The following is a 13,795-nucleotide window of genomic DNA, read 5'->3' as shown; positions in this document are numbered from 1 at the left end:
TTCGGATTAGAAACTTTCTTCCATAGAGGTATTGATAGAAGTGCTCTACTGATTTCACTACTGCCAGAAGTTCTCTTCTCGTGACGCAATAATTCCGCTCAGGTTTTGAAAGAACTTTACTAAAATATCCGAGGACTCGTTCCTGTCCTCCTTGAATCTGAGACAGCACTCCTCCAATTCCCACATTACTTGCATCTGTATCTAAGATGAACTCTCCTTCTGGCAGTGGATACCCTAAAATTGGTGCTGTTATTAAATGCTTTTTCAAGGTCTCAAAGGCATTTTGGCAGTCTATATCCCAGCGGTATTCTCTTGCTTCCTCTGTAAGTCGCGTTAATGGCTTAGCGATATCTGCAAACTTCTTAATAAACCTCCGGTAGTAAGTACATAATCCAAGAAAACTTCTCACTTGATGTTTGTCAGTTGGTTTTGGCCATTCCTTAATGGAATCGATTTTTCCCTTATCCACGGCCACTCCTTCTTTACTGACTATATGACCCAGATAATTGACTTTACCTTGAAATAGCTGGCACTTCTTGGGGTTTAGCATCAATTGGGCAGCTTTAAGTCGATTAAAAACGTTTTCTAAATTCCTCAAATGATCTTCGAATGTCTCCCCCAAGACGATTATGTCATCTAAATAAACCAGGCATGTTTTCCAAGATAACCCTCTCAACACATTTTCCATAAGCCTCTCAAATGTCGCAGGAGCATTACAAAGTCCAAATGGCATAACGTTGAATTGCCACAATCCAGATCCTGTGGTGAAGGCTGTCTTTTCTTTATCTACTGGGTCCATTTCTACCTGCCAGTATCCAGACTTCAAATCTAAAGTGGAAAACAATTTACTTCCAGCCAATGTGTCCAATGTGTCATCGATCCGAGGCAGAGGATAACTATCTTTCTTGGTAACGTTGTTCAGCAAACGGTAATCCACACAGAACCTCGTCGTTCCGTCTTTCTTCTTAACCAGGACCACCGGAGAGACCCATGGGCTCGTAGAAGGTTCTATCACCCCGTCTTTCTTCATTTCCTGAACAATCGTTTCAGCTTCCTCTCTTTTCGCCTGTGGTAATCGTCGAGCTGTTTGACGAATTGGCTTAGCATTACCAGTATCAATTTTATGCTTAACAACGGTAGTTCTTCCCGTCTTTCCTCCTTTCGGTACGAAAATATCACGATACTGCCGAAGAAATTCCCTTAATTTCCTTTTCTCCATCTGATTTAGAGACTGTCCTGCAACTGCAACCATTTGGTCGAATTTGTCGTTGGAATTATCAGATGTTGTCGCCTGACGGATTATGGATGTCACAGGTACACAAGTTCCTACCTTTGTCTCTTTCTTGATGGTCACTGGGTAGTCGTTGACATTGATAAGTCTCACAGGAATTTCTTTAGCCGAAGTCACCAATTCCTTTCCAATTATGATTCCACGGCCAACCTCATCGTCGTGGTTCCAAGGCTCCATCATAACAGGTCTCCCTTCGTCCACAATTCCCTGTAGCCGCGCTACTATGATCGTTTCGCTTCTCGCAGGCACGACTGTATCTTCTTTAATGGCTGCTTGCACAGTGTTGTCATTATGTGGATGGAGAAATACCTCCTCGTTGCCAACTTTGATTACCTTATTCTTAAAATCCAATTGGAATCCATGCATATTCATTACGTCCATTCCTAATATAACATCCTCTTCGATGTCAGCAACTATAACAGTATGGACAAACTTTTCTGCTCCAATTCCCAATTGTACCTGGATTTCTCCATGAATGTTGGCATTTTCACCTGTAGCGGTCCGAAGTCGCAACCTCGTTGGTAACAGTTTCTTTCGGCTGTTTATAACTGTTGGACGTATAATGGTTCTGGTCGCTCCGGTATCCACCAACAACGTATGTCTTTTACCATTTATGTCTCCATCTACATATACACTATCTTCACGACATTTCAAAGAAGCTATTAGTATGAGAGGGTCTTTGGAAAAGTTCTGGGTCGAAGCTGCCCCCCTAAGGCTGACCCGTTCTAGTTTTCCTGATGGTGAGTTTCTTGATTTGCGTCGTACCTAGGGTGCTTACAGGAGCTTCGTACGTGTCCTATTTCGCCACAATTCCAGCATCTGATGGTCTTCGTTTTCTTGTATGTCATGCTTTTCATCATATTAACGAGCTGGTCAAGTTTATCTTCATCTCCTTCCTCTTTTACAGTCCTAACTTTACTGTACCCGCCAGAGGCCTGCGTAGCTGACTCGTATTCGAGGGCGGCGGATAGGACATCAACCAGCGTCTTGTGACGAGCTAATCGCAGTGTTCTCTGCATTTCATGATCACGAAGACCATCAATAAACGTTTGAACGGCCAATTTTTCCATCATGTCTTCGGGAGCTGTTGGATAAGCATATCGTACTAATCTGGCAATATCTACCTCATATTCTTGAAGAGCCTCATCTTTCTTCTGTCTACGATTTTTAAGCTGTGACTGATATACATGCTCCAAATGTTCGTGGCCATATCGCATATTTAACCTCTTCTTCAGTTGTTCGAAATCATCGGTCTCCTCTACGGCTATGGTCTGAAGCACATCTAAGGCATCTCCTCGAAGGGCGATAGTCAGGTTTACAGCCTTTTCTTTTTCAGACCATCCATTTGCTCTTGCGGCTGATTCGAACTGTTTCATGTAGTTGTTCCATGATGATTTTCCGTCGAAAGTTGGGACTTTAACATGAATAGAACCTCCACTTCCTTCAAATTTCGGCCGTGTCTCCAACTTAAATTTCGTCTCGTCTTCTTTTATCTCCACTGTAATCGGATTGTTACCTCTCTCTGCTGTCCCTGTTTCCTCCATCTTCTTTTCCATCTCTTTCCATATCTTTTCTTCGAAGGCTAACATATCGGCAGCAACTTGGTTTTTTAATGAAGATATTCTATCGTCCAGGGCAGACATCTCAGAAGTGACTTTAGAGATTTCCGAAGAGATGTTAGCAGAGACTTTGCTTTCCAGCGAAGAAATCTCGTTAGAAACTTTGTTCTCTAATGATGCGATGTCACCAGAAATTTTCGAAATCGACGAGAGGACAGCATCATGTTTGTCTTCAAATATATAAGTCTCTGGATCTAGTCCTTCTTCTAGTAAAGCGTTCTTTAGTCGTTGGACTAACTCAGCCTTTTTTCCGGTAGAAGCTAATTCTCTGTCTTCAAGATGTCTTCTTAAATTAGTCACTGTCAGCTCATAAATCGTAGCCATTTTCACAATTTATTTTATATTCACTTGTATTATTATTATAAGTCTAATTTATGTTCGATCCCACTTCTGGCACCATTTGTTGTGAATTTATTAATTGTTATGTCTTTAATTTATAATGTCTTTACTAATTTATTATATTGTTCCTACTTTAATTTATTAAAAGGCACGATCATTTATATAAGTTTATTTATCACTACATATACAATAATTTATTAGTAGGCGAGCGTAACAATAATACCACGAGCGCGAATCTTCTTTATTAACTGCCCTCCATATAAAAATGTTGTATTTATATACGAAATCCTGATATACTAGAACAGCATCGAAAGATCGAGAAGCTTGGCCGGCTCATTCACCATAATTTTGGTTCTAGACTTCCACCGAAATTTCTACAATAAAACAGAATAATTAGTCATAAAAGTTAGGCCAGTATATTTATCGTAACAATACTTTTAAGAAAAATGGGTATATCTTTACTTATAACTCTATATACCAAAAATAAATGTATACAAATAATATTACCTTTGAGAAAAATGGGTCCAAACACAAATATCACCCTTTTAATTATATTAACTTATCTTTTGTCAATTATATTTAAAGTTATAACTGTATTCTCTAAAATGAATAACGTTCAGTAAAAAAAGGTTAAATATATACTGAAATATAACTGTATTTTTCATAGTCAACCCGTTAAATTCGGGGAACGACAAAGAGTTGCATCTGTCATCTCTCGGAAACTAGCGTATTTACACATGTAACCATTTTTTCTATAGCAGAAGACATTATTTGGAAGCTATTGATGCAATAAAAAAAAACTTTAACATTTTGAGATGTAACCTTCTTCTTCCAAATGAACGATATAAAGTGTTTCTCCATATAAACTGTATAATAATAATTTATTTATATAATTTTATCTATTTAAATTATTCATCATATTTTGATATATTTTAGTTACTGTGTGGTTTACTTTTTTAAATAAATTAATTGTTTTTAGATTCTTAGCCCATCACGATAGGATATTAACCAAATTGTTACCGAAAATTAAAAAACATTTTGATAAACATGGTCTGGATGCTATTTTATACTCATTAAAATGGTTTTTTGTTTGTTTTATAGAACGGGTAAGTACCAACTTAAAATTTCATGATATGTACTATTTTACTATTTTTGTTGCGAATAAACACAATTTTACTTTAAAAGTAAGTTTATTTGGCGTTTCGATTTCCGAAGTGGAATTAATTTTCACATTAATTATCATAATTATGCCACTGCTGTTTAGATACGCGTTGGTAAGCTTTTTTTATCAACCTTTCTACCGTTTTTTCTTTAAAATCAACGTTGTTAGAAGCCACATACCTTTTCACTTGACTCCACACCATCTCAATCGGGTTCAGCTCGCAATGGTGAGGCGACAGTCTCAAAATCTTAACGTCATATTTTTTTGCAATTGTTTCAATTTTGTACTTGTCGTACTCGTCTTTTAATGCAGCCGGAGTATCCAGTAATTCACTTTTTAGGTGATCTTCCACGAAGAAAATGTTCTTTTCGATTAGCCAATCCTTGGTTTGCCTTTTGTTTCACAATTTTCGGGAAATCAAATTTGCGGGAGTGGTATGACGCGTTATTAAAAATGACAACGTTTTCTTTGTCTTTCGACCAGTTTGGAATTAACGTCTTTTTAAACCATTCTTCATATAGCTCCCCGTCCATTTCGTCGTGGTAATCAGCGGTTCCCTTCTTGGCCAAGAAAGTTAATTCGGCGCATGCCACAAAACCAGTTTCGCTTCCAGCACGAAGAAGAACAAACCGAGGACCTCTTTGGGTTTCAGTCCAGTAGAGAGCCCTTTTCTGAAGGCATCTCGTGGATTCTTGATCGTTATGTCCCTCCATTCCTTTTTAACTGAAGCACCGACGTTAATCCAAAACTCATCGGTATAAACTAGGTTTACATTCTCTACATTCTTCTTCTTCAATGTTTTTATTTGACTGAGGTACTTGTGTCTCCAGGATATCTTTTTTTTCCATCATTATCGAATCTCAACCTCTTTTACCATATTCAAAACTAATGTCATTTAGTTGCCTACGAAATGTGGTTTTTGAAAAAGCTGGTTGGTCCTCATCATCCTTCACTCTGTTCATTAGGCTGTCGACCGTTGGTGGTATGTTTAAAAAAAAAATCATGGACAATTTTCCTTATTCGAGATTTCACTCCCTCATTGTAAGTATTCTCACGTGAATTGGACTGAAAACATTTTTTCTTCCTGAGCAATGAGACATCCAGAGAGGTATAACCTTCTACACCTCATAATACAGACCGACGAAGAACATCCTGGCTCCGAAATCTCCGAGAATGGTATCAAGAGACCACCGCTAATTTATTTAGAGCCGCCGTAAACAAAGTTATTATTGCCAATATGATTGCCAACGTTTTAATAATCGGACAGGGTACTGAAAGAAGAAAAACAGGCATAATTCTCGATACTGGTCAGATTGTAATCCGCACTGGATGAACGAGATTCATACACAATATCCAGAAAAAATTAAAGTTTGGGCTGCTTTGGAAAAAAACCATTTAATTGGTCCTTTTTTATTGAAGGTACGCTTACCGGAGCCAAATATCTCGACCTTCTCCAAAGTCAAATTATACCTGAAATCAACCGTTTGTTTCCAAACATGAATGTCTATTTTCAACAAGATGGTGCACCTCCACATTATCAAAGAGACGTTAGGCAATATTTAAATATAATTTTACCTCAGAGATGAATTGATGGAAGAGGTATGATAGAGTAGCCGGCAAGATCACTCGATTCGACGTGGTTTCTTTCTGTGGAGTTACTTGAAAAACCGCGTTTATATTAAAGGCTGATTTATAAACTTTACGTTGGCGTTGGCGCTGGCGTTCGCCGTTGACCTTGGCGCTGGCTATCATAGACTGCATTTATAAACTTTCGGTTGGCGTTGGCGTTAAAGATCACATCTAAATTTCTAACCTTACATTTTTGATTTGGTATTATTAATTTTTGCTTGAAAATTAATAAAATGGAAAATGAAAATGCTCGGCTTTTGTTAGGTGCAGTGGCACTGATACTTTGTATTCGAGCAGCACTGAGCCACTGAGCCTTCGAAATAAAAGATAACGTCGGTACATTAACCCATTAACCAGAACAGAAATACAAGAGGTAATTTTAATTATTATAAAAATATGAAAAACTGGGATACCCAGCAGTTTTTTAAATATACCAGGATGCAGGTTCCAGTATTTGAAAAATTACTGCAAATGGTAAAACCATTATTAAATTCTGTCTTAAAATCTATTATTAAATAAATATAAATTATTTAAACTATTTTACTTTATAAACATAAACAGAAACATAAACAAATAATTTAGTTTGATTTGTTTGACAAACCTTGTCACTTTTTCGGTATTGCTATTGGCTGCGATAACAAAGGTACAGTTTTTTTTTATGTTCTGTGACCTTGACTACAACCACAGAAGGGTTGGTGTATTCTGTGCTACAACGGCCAACGGAAAAAGATAAAGTGGGTCATCTTGAACGCAACCGAACGCCAACGCCATCGGCGAACGATGTTTATAAATAGGCATACGAGTTTTCCATTTGACCATGTTGTAACGCGAACGCCAACGCCAACGTAAAGTTTCTAAATCAGCCTTAACAGACCAACTAACCTATATGATTTAAAAGATCGCATACGTCGTGAAATGCAGTTAATTACTGTAGAAATTATTCGCAATTCTATTTGCAGCTTTCACGATAGATTGTATCATTGTCAACAAACAAATGGATAACACTTTGAGCACGTACTCTAAAGAAAAAATTGTAATTTAGTTCAATTGTATACTAGTATTCTCTTCTTCTTCTTCTAATGGCGCTACAACCCTTTGTGAGTCTTGGCCTGCTTAACAATGTTCTTCCATTCTGCCCTGTCGGATACTTTCCTTCGCCACTGCCTGATGTTCATGGTTTTAAGATCCCTCTCTACGTCGTCTATCCATCTTTTACGGGGCCTTCCTCTTGTTCTGTTTCCTTGGGGCTTCCATCTCTGGACTACTTTTACAGCTCGATTATCTGGCATTCTTTCTAGGTGACCAAGCCAGTTTAGTCTTTGTGACTTTACAAATCTGACAACATCTGCGCTCTGCATTAGTTCATCCAGCTCGTGATTCTAGTATCCTAGTATCCTAGTATATAGTATTCTAGTATACTAGTATTATGAGTTGTAAAATACCGTGTATATAAAATTACATTTTTAATATTTTTAACAAAATTTCTTCAATTATTTCATTAATTATTTATTATTGCGTCAAGTTTATATCTTTTTGAAAAGTGGATGAAATAAGGTTTTTTTTGACATATCTCATTATATTATTTGACCAAGCCTTAACTTTGCTTTCAAGCAATTTTTTTCACATACATATTTAACGATGGTTCATCATCTTGCTCACATTGACTTGACTGTTTAGGTTCCGTTTAATCTATGTCTACGGATATGGGATATTTATTTATTGGATGGCGAGAGAGTAATAACTGCGATGGCCTACACGATACTCAAACTACATAAAAGGCCCTTACTCAAACTGTCGGATATGGACTCAATTGTAAATTATATTCAGGTAAGTTATGATTTTTCAATTTGCTATAGGGTTTTACGTAAGTCGTAAATGCGGCAACACCGATTAAAGTACCATCAGCTTTCAGTGCTTCAAAATAAAGCTTCGCTGTAAATTGCAACGCGACTAGCGTTACTAGCGATTTATTTGTATTTAGAACTTCATAGACTTCAATAGAAGTCCATCATTTATATCAAGTCGGTTGTCTTTAGCGGTTGTGTCAGAAAATTTATTTTAATTCTAATACGACATTAATATTTACATTCTATTTTAGGTTAAATTGTACAAAGACTTTCAATACGACGAAGACTCAGTGATCCGCCATCTCGAAACGTCTATGGAGGAACTAAAGAGACACAAACTCGACCTCCCTGGTCCTCCTACCAAAGACGAACTGCCGGGAGGCGAATTCGGTTTATTTAAACCGCCTACATTCGAACAAATAGTTGGAATACGAAAAGATCAATTTACCAACGAAGAGAAACAAATGAACGAAATAGTTTTGTTGACCAGCGAGGCGGCTAAGGAGGCTGTGGACAAAGACGTGGATTGTCAGCTGTCAGTTGCCGATTCGGTCGGATTTACAGGTACCGATACCGAAAATACTAGTACACTCGGTAGTAGCACTTCGTTGGCTAGCAATAGTAAGACTAGTGTGACCAATAGCGTTGATAGTAGCATCGATGAATGCACAAGGCTTTGATATATGATTTTGAAGGCTAGGGGTCAAATTGAATTTTTTTAAAAACATACCTAACACGTTTGGAATTGTAAAGTTTTAAATTTGATATTTAATGTTCCTAATTGATATTTTCCAGAGATTTTTCTGGCGGTAGTTTTGTGTTTTGTTGATATATATATATATATATATATATATATATATATATATATAAGATGGTGGTATTATTGACTGTTGATTTAAATATCAAGTGGTGATTATATATTATAGACTGTTTAATTCTACTTAAAATAAGCATAGATTTTTGGAAGTTATCTTAATTTTATTCATCTTAAATAATGATTATGTTGTGAGCGTTTACATCTACTATACCATAAAGATTTTTCTTTATGACCCAATATTAATGTATTTTTGATGGATATTTCTACCTTATTAAATTGAATCGTTTCTCAATTAATATATACCGCTTCATGTAACTATCGAATGTTCAAAGTATGGTTTGATTCCAATATTAATAAACCTCGTTTTACAAAATCTTTTGAGGTGCCAATATGTGTTAGAATAATTCTACGTTCTTTTCCTGATGGTGGCTTTAAACCTTTAGAAAAATAGTTTTCAGATAACATTTTTCAATAGAAACTATTAACTCTTTAACGGGCAAAATAGAAGGGACTTGTAAATATTGTATTTTTTTGTAGTGAGTTTTTGGTGATATAATTTAACAAAAAATAATAATCACAGCATCATTTTGATGCTGGTTTTTTAGTGTTGTGGTGGTACATATATGTACCACTGAGCGTCCCCGGAAATGGTATATATTTATACCACTTTCAAAATACCTAATTTTTATATAAAAAAAACGAGTAGATCTAGCTTCCTGACTATTCATTTTCTTTGTTCGACCAAGTCGAATTGATGGACCAGGTTTAGAGCGCCCCGAATAGAAATCAGTTAGTTCCGACGCTAATAAAGACCCACATTTTCAATGTGACAATGGTTTTTCCCTTGAGCAGGATTGTCGTAACGTTGTCTTATTATAATACATAATAATTGACTATTGATAGTTCCAGACAATAATAAAAAAAATTATCATCCACCACCTTCTGCCTTTAAGCAGATAGTAGTATAGATATGCTATCCATGTAATCTACTCTGTCTGTATATGTATTATTATCTGCAACATATGACGGCAATCAACCAATAACCTTTCACCGGTTTTTTTAGTTCTTAGAACTTTTTCACGTTTCACAACGCAGACTGATGTCTTTGTTTTTCCACCTTGATACTTATACATATCTATCTATTACTCTATTTGACTGGTCTGTTTTTAACCCATGTCGGTTTTAAAAATGTTTTTTGGAAAAAACTTTCTCGTCTGCCCTCGAAAGAAATTTCTTAGCTAAGGCTATAGATAAAAAGACATTATCAAAAAACGCAATAACCAAATTATGCAGGTAAATTGGACAGTTTCTGCACGACCCTTTCACCAAGGCTTACATTATTGTCAGCTTCAGGAACAGCACCCTTATAATTACAAATTCTCATAAAAAACCCAATAACACTAGAAGTTATAAACCAAACATTGTAGCGTCTTTTGATGGGTTTTAGTGGCATATTATATTGTTTTAGAGTGCTACGGCCTATAAATTTGATAATCGACTCATCGATAGTTAAAAATCTAGTGGGATTAAAAAGAAGTTTAAATGGTTTTGTCAGGTAACCAACAAAGGGTCTTATTTTGTAGAGTTTCTCATAATCGATATCACGCTTTTAAGGCATTGTTTGATTATTATTCAAATGTAGAAGTCTTGGAATTTTGAAAAATCTTTTGAGATCATAATATTCTTTATTTTTAACACTTGAAAATATTCGTCATTGTTTGAATAGACAGGTATGCTAAGAAAACTCTTAATATCAAACTTTACAAACCTGGTTATGCCAAAAAGTCTTTGTTTCAAAATGAAAATCTTCATATTGCTGAAGAGTCCTGGATAATCCTCTCCAAGTAAATTCTGTTAGCGTCTCCAAGTAAATTCTGTTGGAGCTGATTCCTCTTCACTTTCCAATGTTCTGAAATATTTTCGATATTTTCTCTCGGTTCGACCCTCTTATCCTACATCGAATGTTGATGGATCCGAGTCACCATTGCTTGACAGATGATTCAGTGGAATATTGTCATGTACATAGGAATTACCCTCATCGTGATAAATATACACCATATCATTGTGAACTAAATTTATTAGATAAGCAACCTTATCTACAAAGAATAAAAATGTTCACAGAACTGTAGCTTTAAAATATTAAATATTTTTGATTAGTTGAAGCATTAACTACTAAGGTTGCACTTAAAGTTAAAAAAAGTACCTAAATAATTTTGAGATGTAACGTTTATTGATAGAATATATGGAGGCATAAAAGAACAAGGTTTGTGGCGCAGGTGTTACAATTTTGAGTTGTATAGAAGATTTGGAGAACCTGACGTTGTAAAATTCATTAAGGTAGCACGCCTCAGATGGATGGGTCATGTAATCAGACAAGAGGAAGATGCCATAGTCAGAAAAGTTTTTGACCGAAGAGGGCCGATCGGACAACGAAGAAGAGGAAGACCGAGACTTAGGTACCAAGACAACCTAGAAAATGATTTGAAGTCTATCGGAATTAAAGCATGGAGAAGAGTAGCCAGAGACAGGGGCGAATGGAGGATTGTTCTGAAGAAGGCTTTGGCTCATAAAGAGCTGTAACGCCACTGATGATGATAACGTTTATTGATACATACACATACCATTTAATATTACATGATTAAATGGACATCGGTACATATACAGTGTGTCCGTAAAATATGGAATAAATTCGATATTTCCTAAATGAAAAGCCTTTCTACAAAAATCTAAAATACGCCGATTTTTAAGTTTAATGTTCTACATTTTACAATAAAATTTCATTATACAAGGTGATACACATTAAGGTGATGACGTCATCGGCTACTTTTTTAAAAGTAAAAATGCTCTTTTTTTTAAATTGCCTTTTAAAAGGACAGTAGTAGTATGTGGGTTAAACAAAAAATCTTCCTGGTCAATATCAACGGAGTTTTAAATATAATCATATACTATTCAGAAAACATTTTAGTTCAAGATTCTAAATTGACGCCCGTGGGAACAATCCTTAACAAAAATTAAGTTTAATTTACACCATTTACAAACATATATTTTTAACGATTTAACAAGAAACTATTGCAAAAAACGGGAAATCGTAAGGGATTTTATAATTTTATAATAAAACAGTGTTGTAACTACTATATCGTTAAAAAAAAATAAAAAAAACGCGGAAAACTCGAGATTGTCTTAAAAACTCACTGGTATGGATCTGTACCGGTTTATGACGTCGTTTTATGTTTTTCATCAACACACGGGGATACTTGTTCTAAGAACTACAATATCACGCAGAGTTGTCATTCATGGTATTCCGAAAGGGATTTTGTCCATTCGAAAGTTAGGATAACAGCAAAGTGGTGCAAATATGTACCAATAACCTATAAAGGGTTAATAGATTTCTAACTAGCTTACAAAGTCCCCACTGCGACATTTATACATTTATAATTATTCTTATCATGACGTGTCTTATTGTACTGTCTTAATTTTTACTTTTTGTTGATAGTTAATTCGGTTCATTTTACAGAAAATGCCCATAAATATCTAGCAGACATGCCGTGAAAATTTAAACATTTCTTATAAATACTCTACTACAATTTTTATTTAAAATTATTTATGATATATGATACGCACGCATACATATTGAGTATAAATGTATACTTTTGATAATAAAATCGATTAAGAAAAACAAGGTCGAATACAACATTTACATTCAACCTTTTTTCTTGTTCGCTAATAATGTAGTGACTCAATTTTTTTTGGTTTAGTATAGATATTCCATTATACTTTTGCTTTATTGTTAATAAAATGACCCCTTCTGCCTGGAAACTATTAAAACAAAGTTAATCTTGATAGAGAGTGGTATTATTTCATAATACCACCTACTAATTTATTTATAATGCTTCAAAAAGTTTCTATAATGACTACAATCATTTAATTTTATCTCTAGTCTTCACAACTTTCCGTTTTTATGACACAATTTTTTTTGTTAATGATGAATCTTTTTTAAGTTCACGGCCTGGTCAAGTTTATTTGAAAATTGATTAATTATTTATGGAAAGTGGCAATTGACAATAAATTATTTAATGGAGTTTATAAAACATATTTATTCTTTTTATATTAATTAAGTTAATTTTATTCAATCTTCGATCTTAGAACAAGTGATGGAGTTTAAATATCTAGGCATCACATTATCTAGCTACGGAAAGCTCGAAACCGAAGTGGAAGATCAAGTGAATAGAGCAAACAGAGCCGCAGGCTGCCTAAACGAAACAATATGGAGAAATAAAAATATCGGGAAAGAAACGAAAGGCAGAATTTACAAAACAGTCATTAGACCAATAATGACATACGCGGCAGAAACCAGACCTGACACAGAGAGAACAAAAAGGATGTTAGAAACAGCAGAGATATTGAGAAAAAACACTTGAAAAAATTGATGGTAAGACACTATGGGACAGAGCTAGAAGTACAGATATACGACATAGATGCAAGGTGGAGAACATCAAAAACTGGGTAAGAAATAGAAGAGTAGAATGGAACGATCATATAAGCCGAATGACAACAAATAGAGTAGTAAAGACGGCAAGAGACGGTTCCCCAATAGGAAGACGATCAGTAGGAAGACCACGCAAACGATGGAATGACAACTTACTGGAGGCACATTGAAAAACAGACAGAGTCATGTCTATATAAAAAGAAGAAGAAGAAGAAGAATTTTATTCAACGAGCTAATTAAAATCTTCATAGTGGAAGATAAGAAAACGCTCACAGTCGTTTATTTTTATTTTTAAATGTTCATGCAGACTTTTAATTTTTCACCTTTGGTTTTCGGTGTTTATAGGCCGTGGTCTGGAATTATTTCTTTCTGACGTTTCGTCGCGGCAACAAGGGTCGTAATTTTTCTCCTAACTGACGAACAAACTAACTAACCTATTTAATAGTTGGACGGTGATAGTTCTTTATATTAACACATCTGAAAACATTCTAAATCAGGGGTCTCAGAGACGATAATATTAATTATATTTGACACGTGGGATGTCAGTTGTAATATATTACAGGTAGTAGACATTTACTTTGCAACGTATAATAAAGGGATAGAAA

General features: G+C 35.3%; 1 protein-coding gene across 1 annotated transcript in view; it reads left to right on the top strand.

Moving 5' to 3' along the window:
* Nucleotides 1–13,795, top strand: part of LOC140450343 (USP6 N-terminal-like protein) — a 75,998-nt gene that overhangs the window by 13,352 nt on the left and 48,851 nt on the right. Inside the window, exons 5-7 of the mRNA XM_072543932.1 lie at nt 4,229–4,355; nt 7,718–7,867; nt 8,139–8,451. Of these exons, the coding sequence (XP_072400033.1) occupies nt 4,229–4,355; nt 7,718–7,867; nt 8,139–8,451 (590 nt within the window). The remainder of the gene's footprint in view (nt 1–4,228; nt 4,356–7,717; nt 7,868–8,138; nt 8,452–13,795) is intronic.

This window comes from Diabrotica undecimpunctata, chromosome 9 (assembly GCF_040954645.1).
Source record: "Diabrotica undecimpunctata isolate CICGRU chromosome 9, icDiaUnde3, whole genome shotgun sequence".
In the NCBI taxonomy this organism is placed as follows: Eukaryota; Metazoa; Arthropoda; class Insecta; order Coleoptera; family Chrysomelidae; genus Diabrotica; species Diabrotica undecimpunctata.
This window is presented reverse-complemented; position numbering and strand designations above follow the sequence as displayed.